At 38.4% G+C, this 19,774-nt stretch overlaps 2 protein-coding genes across 2 annotated transcripts in view; one reads left to right on the forward strand and one right to left on the reverse strand.

Annotated features, from left to right (window-relative positions):
• The window catches only part of LOC107158257 (guanylate-binding protein 7-like), a 130,393-nt gene that overhangs the window by 97,939 nt on the left and 12,680 nt on the right, over positions 1-19,774 (reverse strand).
• On the forward strand, positions 3,696-19,458 carry LOC107158258 (guanylate-binding protein 1-like). Its single transcript, XM_048814959.1, has 11 exons — positions 3,696-3,859; positions 6,094-6,295; positions 8,526-8,653; positions 11,877-11,986; positions 12,461-12,657; positions 13,395-13,637; positions 14,545-14,825; positions 15,453-15,665; positions 16,416-16,518; positions 16,756-16,949; positions 18,050-19,458. The coding sequence occupies exons 2-11, from the start codon at positions 6,106-6,108 to the stop codon at positions 18,164-18,166; spliced, it is 1,776 nt and encodes a 591-aa protein (XP_048670916.1). The 5' UTR covers positions 3,696-3,859; positions 6,094-6,105; the 3' UTR covers positions 18,167-19,458.

Genomic DNA, 19,774 nt, shown 5'->3' on the forward strand with positions numbered 1-19,774 from the left:
AATACACTAGCAGAAAGTTTTAGTTCAGTTTGGGAAAAATATGGCCAAAGAGGAACAGAGTTTGAACTTCTTTTTAAAACACTGACTCAGCATTCAAAGAAACTCCAAACTGACCAGCTGTTAGAGATTGTGAGCTTTTAATTCAGGTAGTCAGAAAGAAAATGAAAAGCTAAAATTTAAATGTGGAGATTGAAATAGAGGTTATCACACACTTCTCCAAGAATAGGCCCATTTGTGGCAGCCTCGAATATAAGGAAAAAAAACCTTACCAAGATCAGTGGAGAAAAAGCTTCAGATACAGAAATGTGGTGGTTAAACAGACTTCAAGGCCAAGAAGAATGTAGGTGTGTTTCAGCAACTGAAAGACCCAGATGAATCTTAATTTCTAAAACAAGTCAAATACTACTTACCCATAGATATTCAAAAAGATCATGGCAAAGAGGGAAAAGAGAAGATAGTTTCTATCTCTCATTTGTCAAATTTCAGGCATGGGTTCTGGGCAGGGAACAATATGGTAAGATCAACAGAGAACCTGTATATAACTCCCTTCTTTTTACTTGATTCTTCCTTTCTTACGGAAGCAGTGAGGAAGGAATGAAAGTACACAGAGTTTAAAGTTAAACAGAGTTTACATTTGCATCCCACCATGTGACCTGCTCAGGGAATTTGGGCAGGATTGTATTTACTCTCTGTCAGTTTTGTATTGCTATAGAAATAAAATTAAAAAAAAAAAAAATTACATGAGGCCGAGTATTTTATACTGAAAAGAGATCAATTTAGCCCAGAATTTTGGAAACTAGGGAGGGGGGTGAAGGTCTGGGGAGTGATATTGGCTAAATTATATTGTTCTATTGTGTGAATGTTTCAATTTGTATCAAGGAACCCCACAATTATGTACAACTATTATGCATCAGTAAAAATATGGGGAAAAATAATTTGAGAAGCTAAAAGTCCAAGATTGGGTGACCCAATCCATTGGACTTCTGATGAGGGCATTTTGGGTACATCACAACATGGCAGATGGCAGCATGTTATGGTTTGGACGTGAGGTATCCCCCAAAAGTTCACGTATAAGACAATGCAAAAAGGTTTAGAGGAAAAATGATTGGGTTGTGAGAGTCTTAACCCAAATCAGTGATTTAATCCCTCATAAGAATTAACTGAGTGGTAACTGAAGTGGTAGGTGTTGGTAAAGATGGCGCCCGGAGTGCTTCTCTTCTGGGAGCTCAGGTCCATGACGCACGGAGTGGCATGCAAACAATCACCTCCAATCCCTGAGAATGTCGCGAACTTTGAATGGCGCACCTCCAATCCCTGAAGTGGCACCAACTCTCAGCCAATGAAGAAGTAGCAGCCCACTCGCCTTGCTCCTCCTCATCCTGCGTTAAGCCCATAAATATCAACACCCTGTTCTGCTCTCTCTTACTCTTACTCTCTCTCCTCCTCTCACCCTCTCTCTCTCTCTCTCCTCTCTTACTCTTACTCTCTCTTACTTTACCTCTCTTCCTCTTCCCCTCTCTTCCTCCCTCCCTCTCTCTCTCTCTCTCTCTCTCTCTCTCTCTCTCTCTCCCCCCTTCTCATCCACGACTGGCCGCTACGGTCCTGCTAATAAAATCTCAGACAAGTTGTTTTGGCTTGTTGAGTTTACGGAGCTTTTCCACCGTTCTTTATAGTAGGTTTTGGCTGTAGGAGGTGGCATTGGGGCGTGGCTTTGGGTCTATATTTGTATTTAGAGAATGGAGTCTCTCTCTGTTTCCTGATCATTATGACATGAACTGCTTTCCTCTGCCATCCTTTCCTGCCATGAGATTTAGCCTCACCTCAAGCCCCAAGGAATTGGGCCAACCTTTGAAAAGCCAGCCTCTACCTCAGAGCAAAGCCTGTCCAAGGAAGAGACATGACCTTTGTCCTTGGAAAGACCCACAGAGCACCCCTAGGCACATTCCCACCCTGCTAAGTTGTTTATCTACAAATAACAGGAGAGATCTGCTGCGCCAGGCCAGGTGTCTCTGACTCAGTCAGGCTAGGTGGGGACCCATAGCAATCCCCTAGCAGCCACCAATCAGCATGAGACAGGGAAATACCTGGGATGCCAGATGACCCTCCCAGTAGTTTATGGTGTTGGGAAACCATATAGTTCAGCACAAACACCCCTCTTGGCTTAAACCAATCAGTTCAAATGAATCCCCTCTTGTAGTAACCAATCACCCCTACCCAACTTGTGAATGTGCTATTCATGTTTTAGAGTTGTTATTTGATTTTCCCGGGTGTGTGATGATTTGCTAAGAGATACTATGATGTATGTGGGGGTCCCTGCCTTCTCCAAAGAATGTATAAAACTGCTGCAAACCCTGGGCTCGGGGTCTCTCATCGTCACCAGTTGCTGTGTGCATGTGGAGGACCAAGCTAGTTCGCAATAAACACCTCTTTGCTGCTTACATCGATCTTGGTCTCTGGTGGTCTTTTGGGGGTCCCGAATTCAAGCATAACACCTTCTATGGAATAAGACCTCTGAAACTGTGAGCCCCCAAATAAACTTTTTCTCCTTTACAGTTGTTCTGGTCAAATCCTTTAGTCACAGCAGTGAAAAAGCTGACTAAAACACAGCATATCAAGAAGGCCTATGGTAAAGAAGAAAGATGCCACGTGGAGAGACAATGAGCAAGCTCACTTAAAAAAAAAACAACCAACCAACCAAACAAACAAACAAAAAACCCATACTGTTGTGGGACTTCCTATAAGAACCTCAATCCATTGCCTCAAGAAAAGGATGAATCTCTCTTAAAGTCCCAACCACCTCCCACTAGGCCCCACCTCTTAGGGGGTCCCTTACCTTTTAAAACTGCCACACTGAGAACAAAGCTCCAATACATAAACCTTTGGTGGACACACTGAAACTATATTCAAACCATAGAGCCCTCCTCCAGAATTCTTATTTCCACTGCAAAATAGAGACAATATCATTTATTCTGCATGACCGTAGTCAGGATGAATTTGACACATAACATGGAGTGCCTAGAAAATAGTCTATAAATTTAAAAACATTATTTTTACCATTACTCAGCAAACAGAGGAACAGTATAGTGTAGTGGCTCAAGAAGAAAGTTGGAGAGCAAAACTGCTTGGATTCAGATTACTTACCAGGCTATATAAGCCGGGACAGCTGATAAAGTCTATGCATGCCTCAGTTTCTATAAAATCATAAGATTTATTATGAGGTTTAAGATGTACACTCCATGTAAAGCAGTCAGCATTGCATCTGAAACACCTGTAGGTGCAGGGAGCCCCCTTCTGACTGTTAAGAGGACAAATACCAGACCATTAAAACAACTACTGGGTGTTTGAGAGTATATAAACCATGCACCTTCTCTCACATACTGAAGCTCCAGAAGAGTAAACTAGCTCCACTGTGAGTGAGTCTCTTATTTTGGGAAATTAGACTTTAAAAATAAATGATGCTTCCTCATTCTAGGATGCTTAAACAGACTCCCAATCTTGGGAAACATTTTACTATATTCTACATCTAATAGACTTTTTTTTTTTTTAATAGCAAATGGTTTCTGTGATCTCTTCCAACAAAATGTTTGAAAGTTCCAGTTGAGAAATCCTGTCACACCCATCCACCAACAGAACACTGAAAATCCCTTTTAGGGTTGTTGATTCATTTCCTTGGACTGAGTACTTTCAGTTTCACATTACTGTAAATTCATGATAAAGGTTGTTGTAGTCTTCAGTGTTTGGTCACTCGGGGAAATCCAGAAAGGCTCACAACGCTGGAGGATAAAATAAAAGCTCAGCCATCCAGCAAGAAGCAGAGAAGTGAGAGAAGCCAGTCCACCCACTTGAGCAGAAAGAGCAGGTAAGAAGGCTTCCTTCCCTTCTCAGCCTGTCTCTGCAGCTCTTCAAACGGGAGCTGAACTTGTGATTCTCCTGCCTTAACCTCCCTAACCACTGGGATTATAGGTGTGCTCCACTGCTCCTGGCCAGATAAGTATTTGAGAATATTTGAATATGTGTTAAACTACTTTTAAAAATGTGTTTTCAGGGCTGGGGATATAGCTCAGATGGTAGAATGCTTGCCTCACATGCACAGGGTCCTGGGTTCAATCCCCAGCAACATACACACACACACACACACACACACACACACACACAAATGCATTTGCAGATCATGATCAAATATTGGCATGATTTTTTCCAATTTCACATTTTTTGAGTGGGATGGGTTTTAGTAGTAATATATGGTAATTGTGTGTAAATTTGTACACAATTGTGTAACTAAGTAAAAACTATGTATAAATTTCATATGCTTTGTCTTTTTAATAGTATTGTAATATATTTCTAGTGTCGGTGTTTATGGAGAAGTAAATAGTATATTGTTGCAAATGCTTTACCATTTGCATGCCATAAATCAGTGTAAAACTTAGCAAGACTCTGTCTCAAAATAAAATAATTTTAAAAAGAAGCTGGGGATGTACTTAGCATGTTGAGACCCTGGGTTCAATCCATAGGACTACAATTATTTTTCCTATTTTTCCTAGCAAAATCAAAGTGTTATGGTTTGGATCTTGAATATTCATCAAAAGTTCATGTGTTAGGCAATGCAGCAATGTTCAGAGGTGAGAAGATTGGCTCATGAAGGCTCTGACCTCATCCATGTATTAATCCATTATGGATTAATAATGTGAATGGACTACTGGGAAGTGGTGTAAACTGTGGGCAGGTGGGGCATGGCTGGAGGAAGAAGGTCACTGGGAGTGTGGCCTTGGAGAGTATATCTGTCCCTGGCGTGCTCTCTCTCTCTCCTTCCTGTTATGAGATGAGCCGCTTACTTCCAACACACCCTTCCATGATGGTGATCTGCCTCATCTCTCAGGATCAGAGCAATGAAGCTGACTGATTATGAATCAAAATAAACCTGTCCTTCTCTAGGCTATGATTGCTCACTCATATCCTCACTAAGTTCAAGCTAATTTACTGTGAAACTCATAAAACTTAAGCTTCAGAGCACTGCTCTGCAAAAGTAAGTTATGTTGATTCCACTTCTAGAATATGAGTTCAGGAACCTCATTCTAGTAAAATAAACATAAGTGCTTGAGGTGTGAGAAAGAAACGCATTTAAAAACATCTGGGAACCATCTAAGGGCTTACGTCAAACAAAGAGCACTTATCCATAAAGGTCTTCATTTGTTTCAAGATTAATGAATGAATAAGTCAATATTTAATTTCTTAAACCTAGTGGGGTTATCTTATTCTTTCATTATCTAATGTAAACTTTTAAATAAGAATCCAAGGAAAATTTTCCATGATAAATTAAATTGAAGATTTGGGTTGTGTGAGCAGTTAAATGTTGATGAGTCACTGTTACATCAACATTTTTTTAAATGAACCACTTTGATAATATTTTCATGACTTTCTAAAATTATACACTGTAATAGTTCATTTGCATTGTCAACTTGATTGGATTGAGAGATGTCAAAGGTTAAAAGGCTTCTGGGTATGTTAACCAAAGTGTGTCAAAGAATTATTGGCATGTGAGATAGCAAACTGAAGTGGAGACCCTGCCTAAGAGCCAGCAGCACCATCCAATAGGATGGTAGCTTGAATGGAATAAAAGTTTGAAGAGGAAGCAGCAGCAGATTCAAGCCTATTCTTCTTGAAGGGGTTTTTTGATTGCTTTTGCAATCACCTGAGGATCTTCACTCTTCCAAAGTGGATTTTTTACAGCAATTCTCCAGGGAGTTTCCAGAAACCTTTGGTCTCTGACTAGGGCAACAAAATTGATCCTTCTTGTTCTGAAGCTTCAGCCTCTTGAACTGCACAGCTATTGGTTCTCCCAGCTCTCCAGCCTGCAGATGGCCATTGTTGACTATCTAGCTTCTGGTTGTAAAAGCCCATTTAATAAATCCCCTATTTATAATCATACTTCCTGTTCATTCTGTTCCTCTAGAGAACCCTGACTAATACATACAGGTTTTCCCTCATCTACGTTGTTGATGCACATCACACTTTAATTTATACTGGGGAATTTGTATCTGCCTTCTGAAAGCAAAAGACCAGAAATTGTAAAATATCCCACTTCTTCTCTTGCAGACACTCCAAAACATGGCCTCAGAGACCTACATGCCAGGTCCCATATGCCTCATCGAGAATGTTAAAGGCCAACTGATGATCAACCAGGAAGCCCTGAAGATCCTGTCAGCCATCACAGACCCTGTGGTGGTGGTGGCCATCGTGGGCCTCTACCGTACAGGCAAATCCTACTTGATGAACAAGCTGGCCGGGAAGCAAAAGGGTGAGTGCCACCAGCAAAGCTCTGCTGAGCCCTGTGTCCATCACACTGTGGGCATCCAGCATGGGGATGGAGAGGAGGAAGTTAGAGTCATAGAGGGATAGTGAAGCTAAACTTCCACTCACAGTTGGGCTTTTGGTCTTCAAGTTTCATCCATGTGGTAAAATGTCTCAAATTTCCTTCCTGTTTAAGGTGCAGTAATTGTTTATGCATGTCAATGTGTTTATCCAATCATCTGCAGATGAACACTTGGGCTGCTTCCACCTTTTCACCTTTAAAAATAATGCTGGTATGAAGATGGATACAAAACTATCTGTATAGTCTATGCTTTCATTTCTTCTGGGTATATGCCCAGAAGTAGAATTGCTGACTTATATGGCAATTCTGTTTAATTTCTTTGAGAATCACTGTACCAATTTCCATACTGCGTGCATCATCTTAAGTTCCCATCAGAAATTCATGAATGTTATAATTTTTCTACATCCTTGCCAACATTTATGATATTCTGTTTTGCTGTTGTTATTTGATAGTGGACATTTTAATGGGTGTGAAGCAGTATCTCGTGGTTTCAATTTACAGTTCCCTAAATGACTAGGGATGTTGGGCATCTTTTCATTCACTATTGGCCGTTTGTATATCCACTTTGTAGAAATATCTGCTGAAATCCTTGTTCATTTTTTAATTTGGTTGTTTGTGTTGCAATGTAAGGATTCTTTCTATATTCTGGATATCAACTCCTGGCCAGATATACATCTAACATGTCTAACAAGTATTTTCCTCAGTTCCACGTGTTGCCTCCTCTGTTGACAGTGTACTTAGATACTCAAAAGTTTTTCATTTTGATCACGTCCCACTCATTTCTTTCTTTTGTGGTCTTTACGCTTGGTGTCATATCCAAGAAATCACTGCCCAATTCAATGAAATGAAGTTTTTCCCCTAGGTTTTCTTTTATGGTTTTATAACTTGAACTCTAATGTTTAGGTCTTTCATCTATTTTGAGTTAATTTCTGTGGGGGATTGTAGGAACAGCGGAAAAGCTCCGTAAACTCAACAGGCGGAAACAACCGTTTACCTGTCCAAGATTTTATTAGCGGGACTGTCACAGCCAGTCGCAGAAGAGAAGGGGGTCGAGAGAGAGAGAGAGAGAGAGAGAGAGAGAGAGAAGAGAGAGGAGAGGGGGAAGAGAGAGAGAAGAGAGGAGAGGGGGAAGAGAGAGAGAAGAGAGGAGAGGGGGAAGAGAGAGAGAAGAGAGGAGAGGGGGAAGAGAGAGAGAAGAGAGGAGAGGGGGAAGAGAGAAGAGAGAGGAGAAGGGGGGAAGAGAGAGAGAGAGCACGTACAGGGTGTTGATATTTTTGGGCTCAACACAGAATGAGGAGCAGGGTGAGTGGGCTGTTACTTCTTCATTGGTCAAGTGTTTGTGCCACTTCAGGGATTAGAGGTGCGCCATTCAAAGTTCGCACCATTCACAGTGATTGGCGGTGATGTTTCAGTGCGTCGCGGACCTGAGCTCCTGGAACAGAAGCGCTCCATGCGCCATCTTTACCAACAGGGATGAGGAAACACCACAACTCCTCCTTTTTTTTTTCCTTGCATGTGGATCTGCAGTCTTTCCATGTCATTTCTTGAAGAAACTATTCCTTCTTCATTGAGTGATTTTGGAAGTCTTATGAAAATCATGTGACCATATATGTGAGACTTGATTTCTAGACTCTCTATTCCATTCTGTGACTCTATATATTGGTCTTTAAGCCAGGAACACACTGTTTTGATGACACAATTCTGTAGCAAGTATCAGATTTCAGATTCTTTGAAACCTCCAAATTTATACTTCCTTTTTTAAAGTTTATTTCTGAGATTTCTTATTAAAATTAGGGTATGTATTTTTACTTCTAAAAATTCACTGGAATCTCAATAAGAATTCATGGAATGTTTCCCTTTGGATAACAGTAACATCTCAAGGATAGCAAATGTTTCTATAGATGTGGATTTTCACATATTGCTTATCGTATGTGGGTAATTTCCTCATATTTTTAGTTTGTTTATTTTTTATTATTATAAATGTTACATTTTTATGTATTAGATATTCTAATTTTTATTTTTCTGACTATAAATAAGATCATCCAATACAGGCTGTGTTTTTTTCCCTCTCTCTTACACTTGGTTATGCTTTTATCACACTTTCCAGAACACACTATTAAAATTCTACCCATCTTATCTCCTCTGTGCTTGACAGGCTTCTCTCTGGGTGCCACAGTGCAGTCTCACACCAAAGGAATCTGGATGTGGTGTGTGCCTCATCCCAAGATGGCAGACCACACTCTAGTACTGCTTGACACCGAGGGCCTGGGAGATGTAGAGAAGGTAAGGAGGGAGGATTCTACTTTGGATTAAGCCCCTGTCTCTGAAAATTCTTTCTAGTATGTAATTTTTCCTTAAATAAGAACTTGCATTATAATATGTCATTTCATTTTGCTTATATATCATGAGACTAGGTGTAACAACCAGAGATGAGGAAAATATTCATAATACACAATCCTTTCAGAAAAGCAAGATAGTAGACAATATTCCAACTATTAACAACAGACTGTAAGCTCCTCAAGTTACCCCGCATGCATAAAGGTAGCAAAACTAAAGTTAATGTCATAGTCTTATCCTACAGAAAACTTTACTTAAGAATTTTTGTTTTGAAGCCCCAAGACTTTGTGTTTAAATTAAACTCTGGCAGTACCTTAGTGACTTTAAGCCAAATATCTGATTCTTTTAGCTTTAGCTTTCTGATCTGTCAAATGGATGTAATAGTTCTATATTTGCCTCATATTATTGTTTTGAATATTATTGTTTGAATGTTCAGGGGTACAATAATTACTTGATAAAGTACCTAGAAGTATTATAAATCTTATTTGTGTTAGTTAGCTCTTCATTGCTGTGACCAAAATATCTGACAAGAACAACCCAGAGACAGGTTTATTTTGGCTCATGGTTGGTGAGCTTCATTGCTCTGACCCTGAGAGATTAGGCAGAACACCATCGTGGAAGGTGTGGTGGAAGCAAGCTGCTCACTTCATAACAGTCAAAAAGGAGAGAGAGAGAAAGAGAGAGAGGGCACAGTGACAGATATGCTCTCCAAGGCCACACTCCCAGTGACCTTCTTCTTCCAGCCATGCCCCACCTGCCCACAGTTTACACCACTTCCCAGTAGTCCATTCATATTATTAATCCATAGTGGATTATACACAAATGAGATCAGAGCCATCATGAGCCAATCTTCTCACCTCTGAATATTGCTGCATTGCCTAACACATGAGCTTTTGGTGAATATTCCAGATCCAAACCATAACACTTTGATGAGTCAATTTTGCTATGAAAAATAGGAAAAAAAAATTGCATTCCTAGGGATTGAACCCAGGGTCTCTCACATGCTAGGAAAGCACTGAGTACATCCTCATCCCCCATTTAAACAAATTATTTTATTTTGAGACAGAGTCTTGCTAAGTTTTACACTGATTTATGGCATGCAAATGGTAAAGAATTTGCAACAATATTTTATTTACTTCTCCATAAACACCAACACTAGAAATGTATTACAATACTACCAAAAAGACAAAGCATATGAAATTTATACACACTTTTTACTCAGTTATACGATTATGTACAAATTTACCTGCAATTACCATATGCTACTACTATAACCTATCCCACTCAAAAAAAAATGTGAAATTAGAAAAAAAAAATCATCCCAAAATTTAATCATGATCTGCAAACACATTTTTTTAAAGTTGCTTTACACATACTCAAATATGCTCAAATGCATCATCTGGCCAGGCATAATACACACGCCTATGATCCCTGTGACTTGGGAAGCTGAGGCAGGAGTTCAAATCCAGCCTCAGCAACTTAGTGAGGCCCTAAGCAATGTAGTAGGACATTTGTCAAAATAAAATATATATTTAAAAAAAGGCTGAGAATGTTGCACAGTGGTTAAGCACCCCTGGGTTCAATGCCTTGAACAAAAAAAAAATTAATAATACATCATCTGTACTAAAATAGTGCAAAAATCATTGGTATGTCCATCATGATTAGATAACTCATGCATATAAATCTCTTTGATATAGTGGGTATTAAACAAATTGTATATTTTATGAAAGCACCTTAAACCAAGTATAAAGAAACATATGCTCAAGATAAAATTCATTTCCTTTCAAAACTACTGGACAGTGTTTTATTTTCTTTTTTTTTTTCTATCACAAATTCAAGATGGAATTAAAGATACTTTCCAATGAAATACTTGCCAGGCACAGAGACAGATGACAATGTTACTTATATTTTGACAAGCTGTAACACCCCACAAAAAATCATACTTTAATAACATTCTTATTTAGAGGCTAAATATGAAAGTTCATCACTCACAGTTAAATTCAGATAAAGTGTTTTGAATATTGGTAGCCTATTGGTAGTATTTGAAACCTAATATAAGAAAACAAATAGTAGCAGACATAAATGAAGGAATTAAGCATTTTTTAAAGTAACTTTATTTATTTTTATGTGGTGCTGAGGATCGAACCCAGCACCTTGCACATGCTAGGCGAGTGCTCTACTGCTGAGCCACAACCCCAGCCCTCAGTCTCAACAGATCTTAAGAAATGAGATCACCATATTGGATGACACTTAAGAACAATAACTAAATAGACGGAGATGTCTTTTTTTAACCAATTTATTGAGTTATGATTTACTTTTCATCAAAAAAAATCTGTCAAAATTAAAAGTCTCAAAAATTATCACAGTTTACATGAAAACATAACATTTACAGCTCTGAATTGGTAATGCACTCTCTGCTAGGTGTGTTAATATTGATATTTACTTTCCCTTAAGGTTACTGAGATTTAGTGCATTTTTTTTTCTTTTTTTTTTTTGGCTTTCTTTTCATGCAGGAAGACAGGAGTCTTTCTAAGTCTTTGGTTTTTACAATCTTTTTGGCTGTTCTGGTGCAGCTGTTCATACCCATGCCAAGGGTGTGTTATAATCTCTTTAAAGTCCTACAGGCCGATGCTCAGGATCATTGTCATCATCATCATCCATGGTGACAAGCACTGATTTAGAGAAAGCCTCAATTCCCAAAGATTGGCAAAATCCATTGTGTGAAGACAACACTAATTGTTCAGTCACTGGCTTCATTTTCCATTCATCACTCACCAACAGAATCGTGACCATCAATTTCTACATCAGAAGATGAGGAAGTAATGTCCTCTTGCTTCCTTTTAGTGCTTGTTCTTAGGGAGTTTCTCCTGAGAAAATTTTTCAACTGAAATTGTCTTTAAGCTCTTTGAATACCCACAACTTTGACTGTTTTGCAGCCATCTGCCAGTCAAAATAGGAGTGCCTGGGAGAATCAGTGTAAAACAGAAGTACAAATCAAAAAAGTATTCAAAGTCCAAGTCCTATGGACACTCATTTCAGTTTGGATCTCAGTTCCTCTTTTAGGTCATTAGTCTAATAAAACTCCAAGTGAGCATACTTTGACCACTGCTGATCTGAAAGCACCATGGAATAAAATATCCTCTTGGCAAAAATGTGTTCTGACCTCCAGGGCGACAACCAGAATGACTCCTGGATCTTTGCCCTGGCAATCCTCCTGAGCAGCACTTTTGTGTACAACAGCATGGGAACCATCAACCAGCAGGCCATGGACCAACTTCAGTATCTTTTTTGTGGTCCAAAACAGCACCAAAGTCAGAGGGGAAACCTCTATTAGTAAATCAGCTGCCTGAGCCAGAATCTTGATGAATCTAGCACACACACACACAAAAAAAAAAAAAAGAAAAACAAAANGAACTTTCATATTTAGCCTCTAAATAAGAATGTTATTAAAGTATGATTTTTTGTGGGGTGTTACAGCTTGTCAAAATATAAGGATCATTGTCATCTGTCTCTGTGCCTGGCAAGTATTTCATTGGAAAGTATCTTTAATTCCATCTTGAATTTGTGATAGAAAAAAAAAAAGAAAAACAAAACAAAATTAACAAGGACAGAGGAAAGGCTCATATACCTACTAAATAATCGCCATGCAGGTTAAGAAAAACAAAGTGGAAATGAAGGTTTTGGAATATGTGGAACTAGTGGGGGAGGGGGAGCCCTGTTATTTTTGTTAGTTTTCCTTAATTAGCTCCTCAGCTATGTGACAGAGCTGACAAATCGAATCAGAGCCAAATCCTCACCTGAGGAGAATGAGATTGAGGATTCAGCTGAATTTGTGAGCTTCTTCCCAGACTTTGTGTGGACTCTGAGAGATTTCTCCCTAGACTTGGAAATAGATGGACAGCCCATCTCAGCAGATGAGTATCTGGATGCTGCCCTGAAGCTAAAGCAAGGTAACAGGAACTTAGAATTGATAAATGGGGATGTCAGAACCCAAGACATTACTATTTTTTACTTTCATTTTTTAATTTTTTTGTTACCAGGGATTGAACCTAGGGGCACTTAACCACTGAGCCATGTCCCCAGTCCTTTTTATTTTTTATTTTTTGTTTGAGACAGGGTCTCACAAGTTGCTGAGGGCCTTGCTAAGTTGCTGAGGCTGGCTTTGAATTTGTGATCCTCTTGCCTCAGCCTCCCAAATCACTGGGATTACAGGGATTCCTGGGAATTCATGCTTAATATCCAAATTAATAGATTTGACTTTAAGTTATATTCTCCTTGTTTTTTTTCTTTCACCTTTCCCTTTGCTATGATTCAGTAAATTTGAGAATTTGTGCTTAGATTTTGTGATTCTAAATTTAACCCAAAAATATGGGTACAAAGGATATATATTTGAAGAAAATAGATCGAAGCCTAAGCAGTATGTCAGCTCAAATGTTGGAAAACTATGACCCAATACAATTGATGGCCAATGTAGCTACCAGATGTCTGTAAATGAATTTTATTAAAATAATTCTGTGTCCATTCATTTACATATTGTCTGTGGATGCTATCATGATACAGTAACTGAGTTCTTAAGACATCTAACTTATCTGAAAAGGTTGAAATATATACTCTTTAGCTTTTAAATGATTTTTTTTTTGCAAATCCTTATAGTATGCAAATCCTTTTTTTTTTTTTCTTATTCCAGGTACCAGTAAAAAAGACAAAAATTTTAATCTGCCCCGGCTGTGTATCCGGAAGTTCTTCCCAAAGAAGAAATGCTTTATTTTTGATAGGCCCACTCATAGAAAGAAGCTTGCCCAGCTAGAGACTCTGCATGATGATCAACTAGACAGTGAATTTGTGCAACAAGTTGCAGAATTCTGTTCTTACATATTCAGCTATTCCAAGGTTAAAACTCTTTCAGGAGGCATCAAGGTCAATGGACCACGTGAGTACCCTTTTCAGTAATCCCACTAATCCTTAGGATCAGAGGAACATGAAATAACATCAACCTATTTCAGTTTTGAAAAATACTTAATTATCACTTTTGTTGTATTAAATTTTAGATGGTACCAAAATTTATAATAGATTTTGTTAACCAGACATCCTTGATAGGAAAAGGTAGGAATGGCCAAAATAAAAATATATATATGTGTGTATGTGTGTGTGTGTGTGTCTATATCTATCTATCTATATATATATATATATATATATATATATATATATATACTAAAATTTCCCTAGTAAACTGGAGCTATACTCTCCAATATAGTAGTCACTAGACAAGGATGGCTATTTAAATTTTAATGTAAATTAATTAAATGAAAGAAAATTTAAAAATTTGATCACAGAGCTCCATTTCAAGTGGTAATATCTGCATGTGGCTAATGCCTGTTATATTAGCATATCCAAGAAAGTTCTCTTGGACAATACTGTTTATTCGAATACACCAAATGGAGCACTCTTTTTGATTGGGATAGCATCTCTTGTTCCATAATAACAATCGAATACTTACTATGGTCAGGGCTAATGATGGATATAAGTGAAAGAGATATGGTTTCTGTTTTAATGGCATTTGGTGTTAAAAATGGATGCGAGCTTTCAATGAGTGCCAGCCCATTTAGTCTAGGACCAGGATTCTCAACACATCACCTTGGGATCTTGCCAAAGAGGAAGGCCTAATTCAACAGATCTGGGGTAGGACTGAGATGCTTTATTTCAAGGAACTTCCAGGTGATACTGAGGATGTGAAGAATGTGAGGCAAACAGGTGGTAACTGATATGCTCAGAATTACACAGAACAAATGTTTTCTTCATTCCACCAACAAATATCATCATTTGTTCTCTATATGTAGGCTTGGAGAGTCTGGTGCTGACCTATGTCAATGCCATCAGCAGTGGGGATCTGCCCTGCATGGAGAACGCAGTCCTGGCCCTGGCCCAGATAGAGAACTCAGCTGCTGTGCAGAAGGCCCTTGCCCACTATGACCAGCAGATGAAGCAGAAGGTGCAGCTGCCCACAGAGACCCTGATGGAGCTGCTGGACCTACACAGGGACTGTGAGAGAGAGGCCATTGAGGTCTTCATCAAACATTCCTTCAAAGATGTTGACCAATTATTTCAAAAGGAATTAGGGGTAATTTTTCTCTCAAATTTATATGGATTTGGATTTTAGAAGGCAAAAAATACTATGAGAGAATAAGATGGGTCTTCTTTTGAGAGAGGCAATTGTTACTAGATTTTAAAATGATGACAGCTGTCTGTTGATAATCATAATAAGCAGGAGAAATGGTTTTATGACTATGTACTCAAAGCTTTGAGACCTTTTCTCTCTTATGAATAAGCTAATAATCTTCCCCTTAACTGCATGCAATAAATAATAATCAGGGCTTCCAATCAAATTACATGATGCCCATGGTTATTGCACTGGTTTGATATTCAAGGCAGAAAAGCAAAAGGAATTTGAGTCTTACTTGTCTGCAGCTGCACATTTTTTGAGCCACATTTTTTCCCCATGGGCAATCATTCAGTCCATTTTGAAAATGTGGCCTAAAGTCAGCAATCTCTGTTCTGAATCTCACCTCAAAGGAGAAAGAGCTTCAGTAGAAAGTTGGGACCAGGAGGAAGAACCTGGTCCTGCAGAAGAACCTGTAAATTTATCTAGAGGTCTTAATTTTTTTTTCAAGAAGTTCCAGAAGTTCTGAGTTTTAGCTAACAACTTTTTCCTGTTATGGATTTTTTTTTTTCCATTTTTACATCAAAGGCCCAGCTAGAAACAAGGCGGGACAACTTTCATGAACGGAATCTGAAAGCATCTTCAGATCGTTGCACAGCTTTACTTCAGGACATTTTCAGCCCTCTAGAAGAGAATGTGAAGCAGGGAATTTATTCTAAACCAGGGGGCTATCGTCTCTTTATTCAGAAGATAGAAGAGCTGAAGAAAAAGTACTATTTGGAACCCAGGAAGGGGATACAGGTGACCGAGATATATCTGTGTATTATGGTAAACTACCAATGTGCCCTCTGAAACAGCAGTGTCATCAAGACTAACTGCACAGAGAGGTGCCTTACTCTCTGCATGACGTTCACAGTTTCAATAACATGTACAAGGAGCCCATTATAACTAGACATGTCCTAAATATTCATCAAAGAAGAATGTGCCCAACTAAAAAATGAGGTATAAATTATCAGATTAACCACCAAGTTGTTACTATCATAGATGGATATTTTGTGTTGCAAAATGCAATGATGGTCCCCTGAGCAAAACCAATAATTTATCGGTTTGTGCTTCAAACTGGCTTTAAAGAACAAGACTTCAAATAATGTCACCATCTGTCTCTCTGTCCCTTACTCTCTCCGATCCCCACACTGCCCTCCCTTTCTTCCTTCATCCCCATTTCTCTGATCAGCTTTCTCCATGAGGTCTTATTCTCCAGCAAGTTCACTCCATATAGGACCACAGCACCACTAACGCCAAATGAACAGCCCTCAGTCTAAAAGGACCGAGAGTCTCTTCTGCACAGTAAGGGACTCCTTAAAAGCCATTGTTTAGTGGGTGCTCTGACCAAACAGCCTGGAGCAAGTGCCCACTCCTGTGTCAGGGAATCTTGGCCACCAGTTATGCCAGAGCCAAGAGGATCAATTCTAGAGGCAAAGGTGCGGGGGAGTTAGACAGGAACAAATGTGTCATTTCCTACTGTTGACTCTGTGTTCTCTGGACTCTAAGGCTGAAGAGATTCTGCAGAAGTACTTGAAGTCCAAGGAGGACGTGACTGACACAATTCTACAGACAGACCAGACTCTCACAGAAAAGGAAAAGGAGATCGAGGGTGAGTAGTGAGTCAGGAGATGGGAAGGCTGAAAAGCTCCGAAAGGTTTATATCATTTGACTGAGACACAAGGGATCTCTAAGCCGGAACAAGAAGAGCAAAGATATGTCTTATTTTCCAAGTCACACTGGGTAGAGCGTATGCAGTCAGTGAGTGGCAACTGTAGCAAGGAAATGTAGAGGAAGGCCAGGCAGCAGTAACCCCGTTTACCTTTTTCTTCTCCCTTTTCTTCTTCAGTGGAGCGTGTGAAAGCTGAATCTGCAGAGGCTACAGCAAAAATGTTGGAAGAAATGCAAAGGAAGAATGAGCAGCTGATGGAACAGAAAGAGAAGAGTTATCAGGAACACGTGAAACAGCTGACTGAGAAGATGGAGAAGGACAGGGTCCAGATGCAGCAAGAGCAAGAGAGGATCATCGCTCTTAAACTTCAGGTATCAATAGTTGCACCACCTCGAGGTTTCTGTTTCTGTTTTTCTCTCCCTTCTCCCTGATCATAACTTTAGTGTGGCAGGTAGAACATGAAGTCTAAAAATAGACTTTGCCTGCTCTCTCCTGCTTTTCAATTCCTGTGTGCCTGCCTGACCTGTCCACTGCCTATGTCTGGTTTTTTTAAAGTTTTTTAATCACAGTTAAATATCTTTCAATGAATGGCAGTTGTTATCTGCTAAACATCATAAATGTTTTACCTCTTGCTTAAGACCATAGAAAGCAAGAACTACATATATATCCCTATTGCTTAGGAGAAAAACAGGCTCAGAAAGGTTAAATAATTGTTATAAGTTATTACAAAAATAAAAAAATATATGAGATGTCTTCATTAATAGAGGAACCCACCATGGTTTTTTGTTTTGTTTTTCTGTCACACCTGTATGACTTGAGCTGTAGGAGAACCTTGATGAACACCAGAACTCCTTCACCCTCACACTAGTGCAATAGACTGACGCTCCTACCTGGTTTTTGTGCCCTGCTCCCAGTTTTTATTGTGTTGGAAGTTATGGCGGAAATTCAGTACTGTCAGGAGTCTTGCCTATCTTTTGCCACCCCTGCTACCAAGCGGTGGAGGCTGAGATCAAATCTCCTAATCTAAAATTCAGATACTTTATCAGATTCTGAGAACACTTTATTTCTGTGTTATGTATAGACACATAATAATAAGTGGGTAGGTAGATGTATGAGTCTAAAATACATGGAAAAGAATTGAAACCAAGCATAACTAAGATTTTCCACAAAGGTTTTATACAATTAATAGGGAGAAATCAAGACTGGTAATTTGAGTTCATTGCCACATCAGGAGGTATGGCTGAAAATATTTGTTAGCTAAAAGAACACCCAGGAGAAGCAATCGCAGAGCTCGGATGTCAAGGAAAAAGTACCCACAAAAATTAAGGGTAGAGAAAATGTCACTAGGAAATTAAATACTAAAAAAAAAAAAATTGTAAAAATCAGTGAATGTGCAAACTAGATAGAATGCAGGAATTTACTTAGTGCTACAGTTTATTCAGTTTCATTTTTTTTTTTTTTTTTTTTTTAGGAACAAGCCCGGTTACTAAAGGAGGGATTCCAAGAAGAGAGCAAACGACTTCATAATGAGATACAGAATCTTCAGAGGAGGATGGAAAGACCAAAGAGAAGATGTGTCATAAGCTAAAGACCTAAAGATTTACAGGCTTCCTGTTGTCACCCTTATGCAAGGAATAGCTGAAGCAATTTTAGATTCTGGACCAAGTGTCACTTCTTTGGCTAATAATTATGTATTATGACATAGTCTTAAAATGTTGCCAAGACAAACAATGATAATTAAAATCATTGTTCTTCTTCTTTAAAAGATTATAAATTATATGAACTCTAGGGCAGAGGGGTTGAAGGGAAGGGAGGGGGCATGGGGTTAGAAATGATGGTGGAATGTGATGATCATTATTATCCAAAGTGCATATATGAAGACACGAATTGGTGTGAATATACTTTGTATACAACCAGAGATATGAAAAATGGTGCTCTATATGTGTAGTAAGAATTGTAATATATTCCACTGTCATATATAAATAAAAAAGATTATGAATTATGTAATAAGGATGCATTTTACTTCTGTATCAATACAGGAGGTGTCACTGACATCACTCAAGAAAAGTTTGTTCAGTAGTTCAAGTTGCCCACCATTAGACAAATGGACACTGAAAAGAGCCTTAAGTAAAAAAATCTTGGCACACAGCTGAGCACCAAGTTATTCAAGTGTATAATGGAGCCCATGGCAGACACAATCATCCTAATTTCTTACTGAAGACAATAAATATTATACCAAGGATGACCAAATTATGATCAATAATGAGATTTCTGGACACTTGACAATAGATAATCCTCACTGATGGATTCCAAGTTAAAACAAGCCACCTTACATAGAAATCCAGAATCTCTATATCATGTACAAGAAAGTGGAAGAAACCACTATCATGAGAAGGAGTTGAATTATAAACAAATGCAATAAACAAGAAAACTTTCCTTTCTGTCCCCAGTTCATCCAGATTATAACACTTTAGAACTTTAGACAGCTGACAATGTATTACATTATCAGCAACATTATAACAATGATGTACTACTGTGTACTTAGAGCAATGTAGAATTTGCAAAGGTGGGCTTTAAATAATGAAAAATAATGTGTTAGAAAACAGAACTAAACTAATGATTTGTTTATAATCTTAAAGCTTAAGCTAATCTTTTCTTAATTCAAGTCACCTTTGAAATTCCATTGGTTTTCCCAAGGAGAAAAATGGAATGATTTTGACTCTTTTAATCAATAAAATATTGCTCTTGTTACTTAGTATATGTAGACTTTTCTCCAATCTTAAATGTAACTACATTTCAGTAGTTACAGAAGTTTCTTAAAAGGATCAAGAATTATTTTTGAACTGGAAATAAAATGTGTTATACTAGTCTTTTTATTAACTTTTCTCAGTTTTTCACCAACAATAAGGTTTTAGCCTTAATAACATTGGCTGGGTAACTTTTCTGAAAAAAAAAAATAGTAACTATTTATGGTTTTGCAAGTCACACACTCTGTTTCAGCTTCTCAGCTCTGCCATTCTTGCAAATGTGGCAATAGATAATAAATAAATGAATGAGCAGCTGTTCTCCAATAAACTTCTTTTCAAAACAGGTGCCACCCACAAGCCATAGTTTCAGACCTATATTTTACAGAAACATTGGTAAACATTCTACTTATTTACCTTATGTTATTTAGATTTCTAAGAATCACATAGAT

The sequence above is a fragment of the Marmota marmota genome, unplaced genomic scaffold (assembly GCF_001458135.2).
Source record: "Marmota marmota marmota unplaced genomic scaffold, marMar, whole genome shotgun sequence".
NCBI classification, from domain to species: Eukaryota; Metazoa; Chordata; class Mammalia; order Rodentia; family Sciuridae; genus Marmota; species Marmota marmota.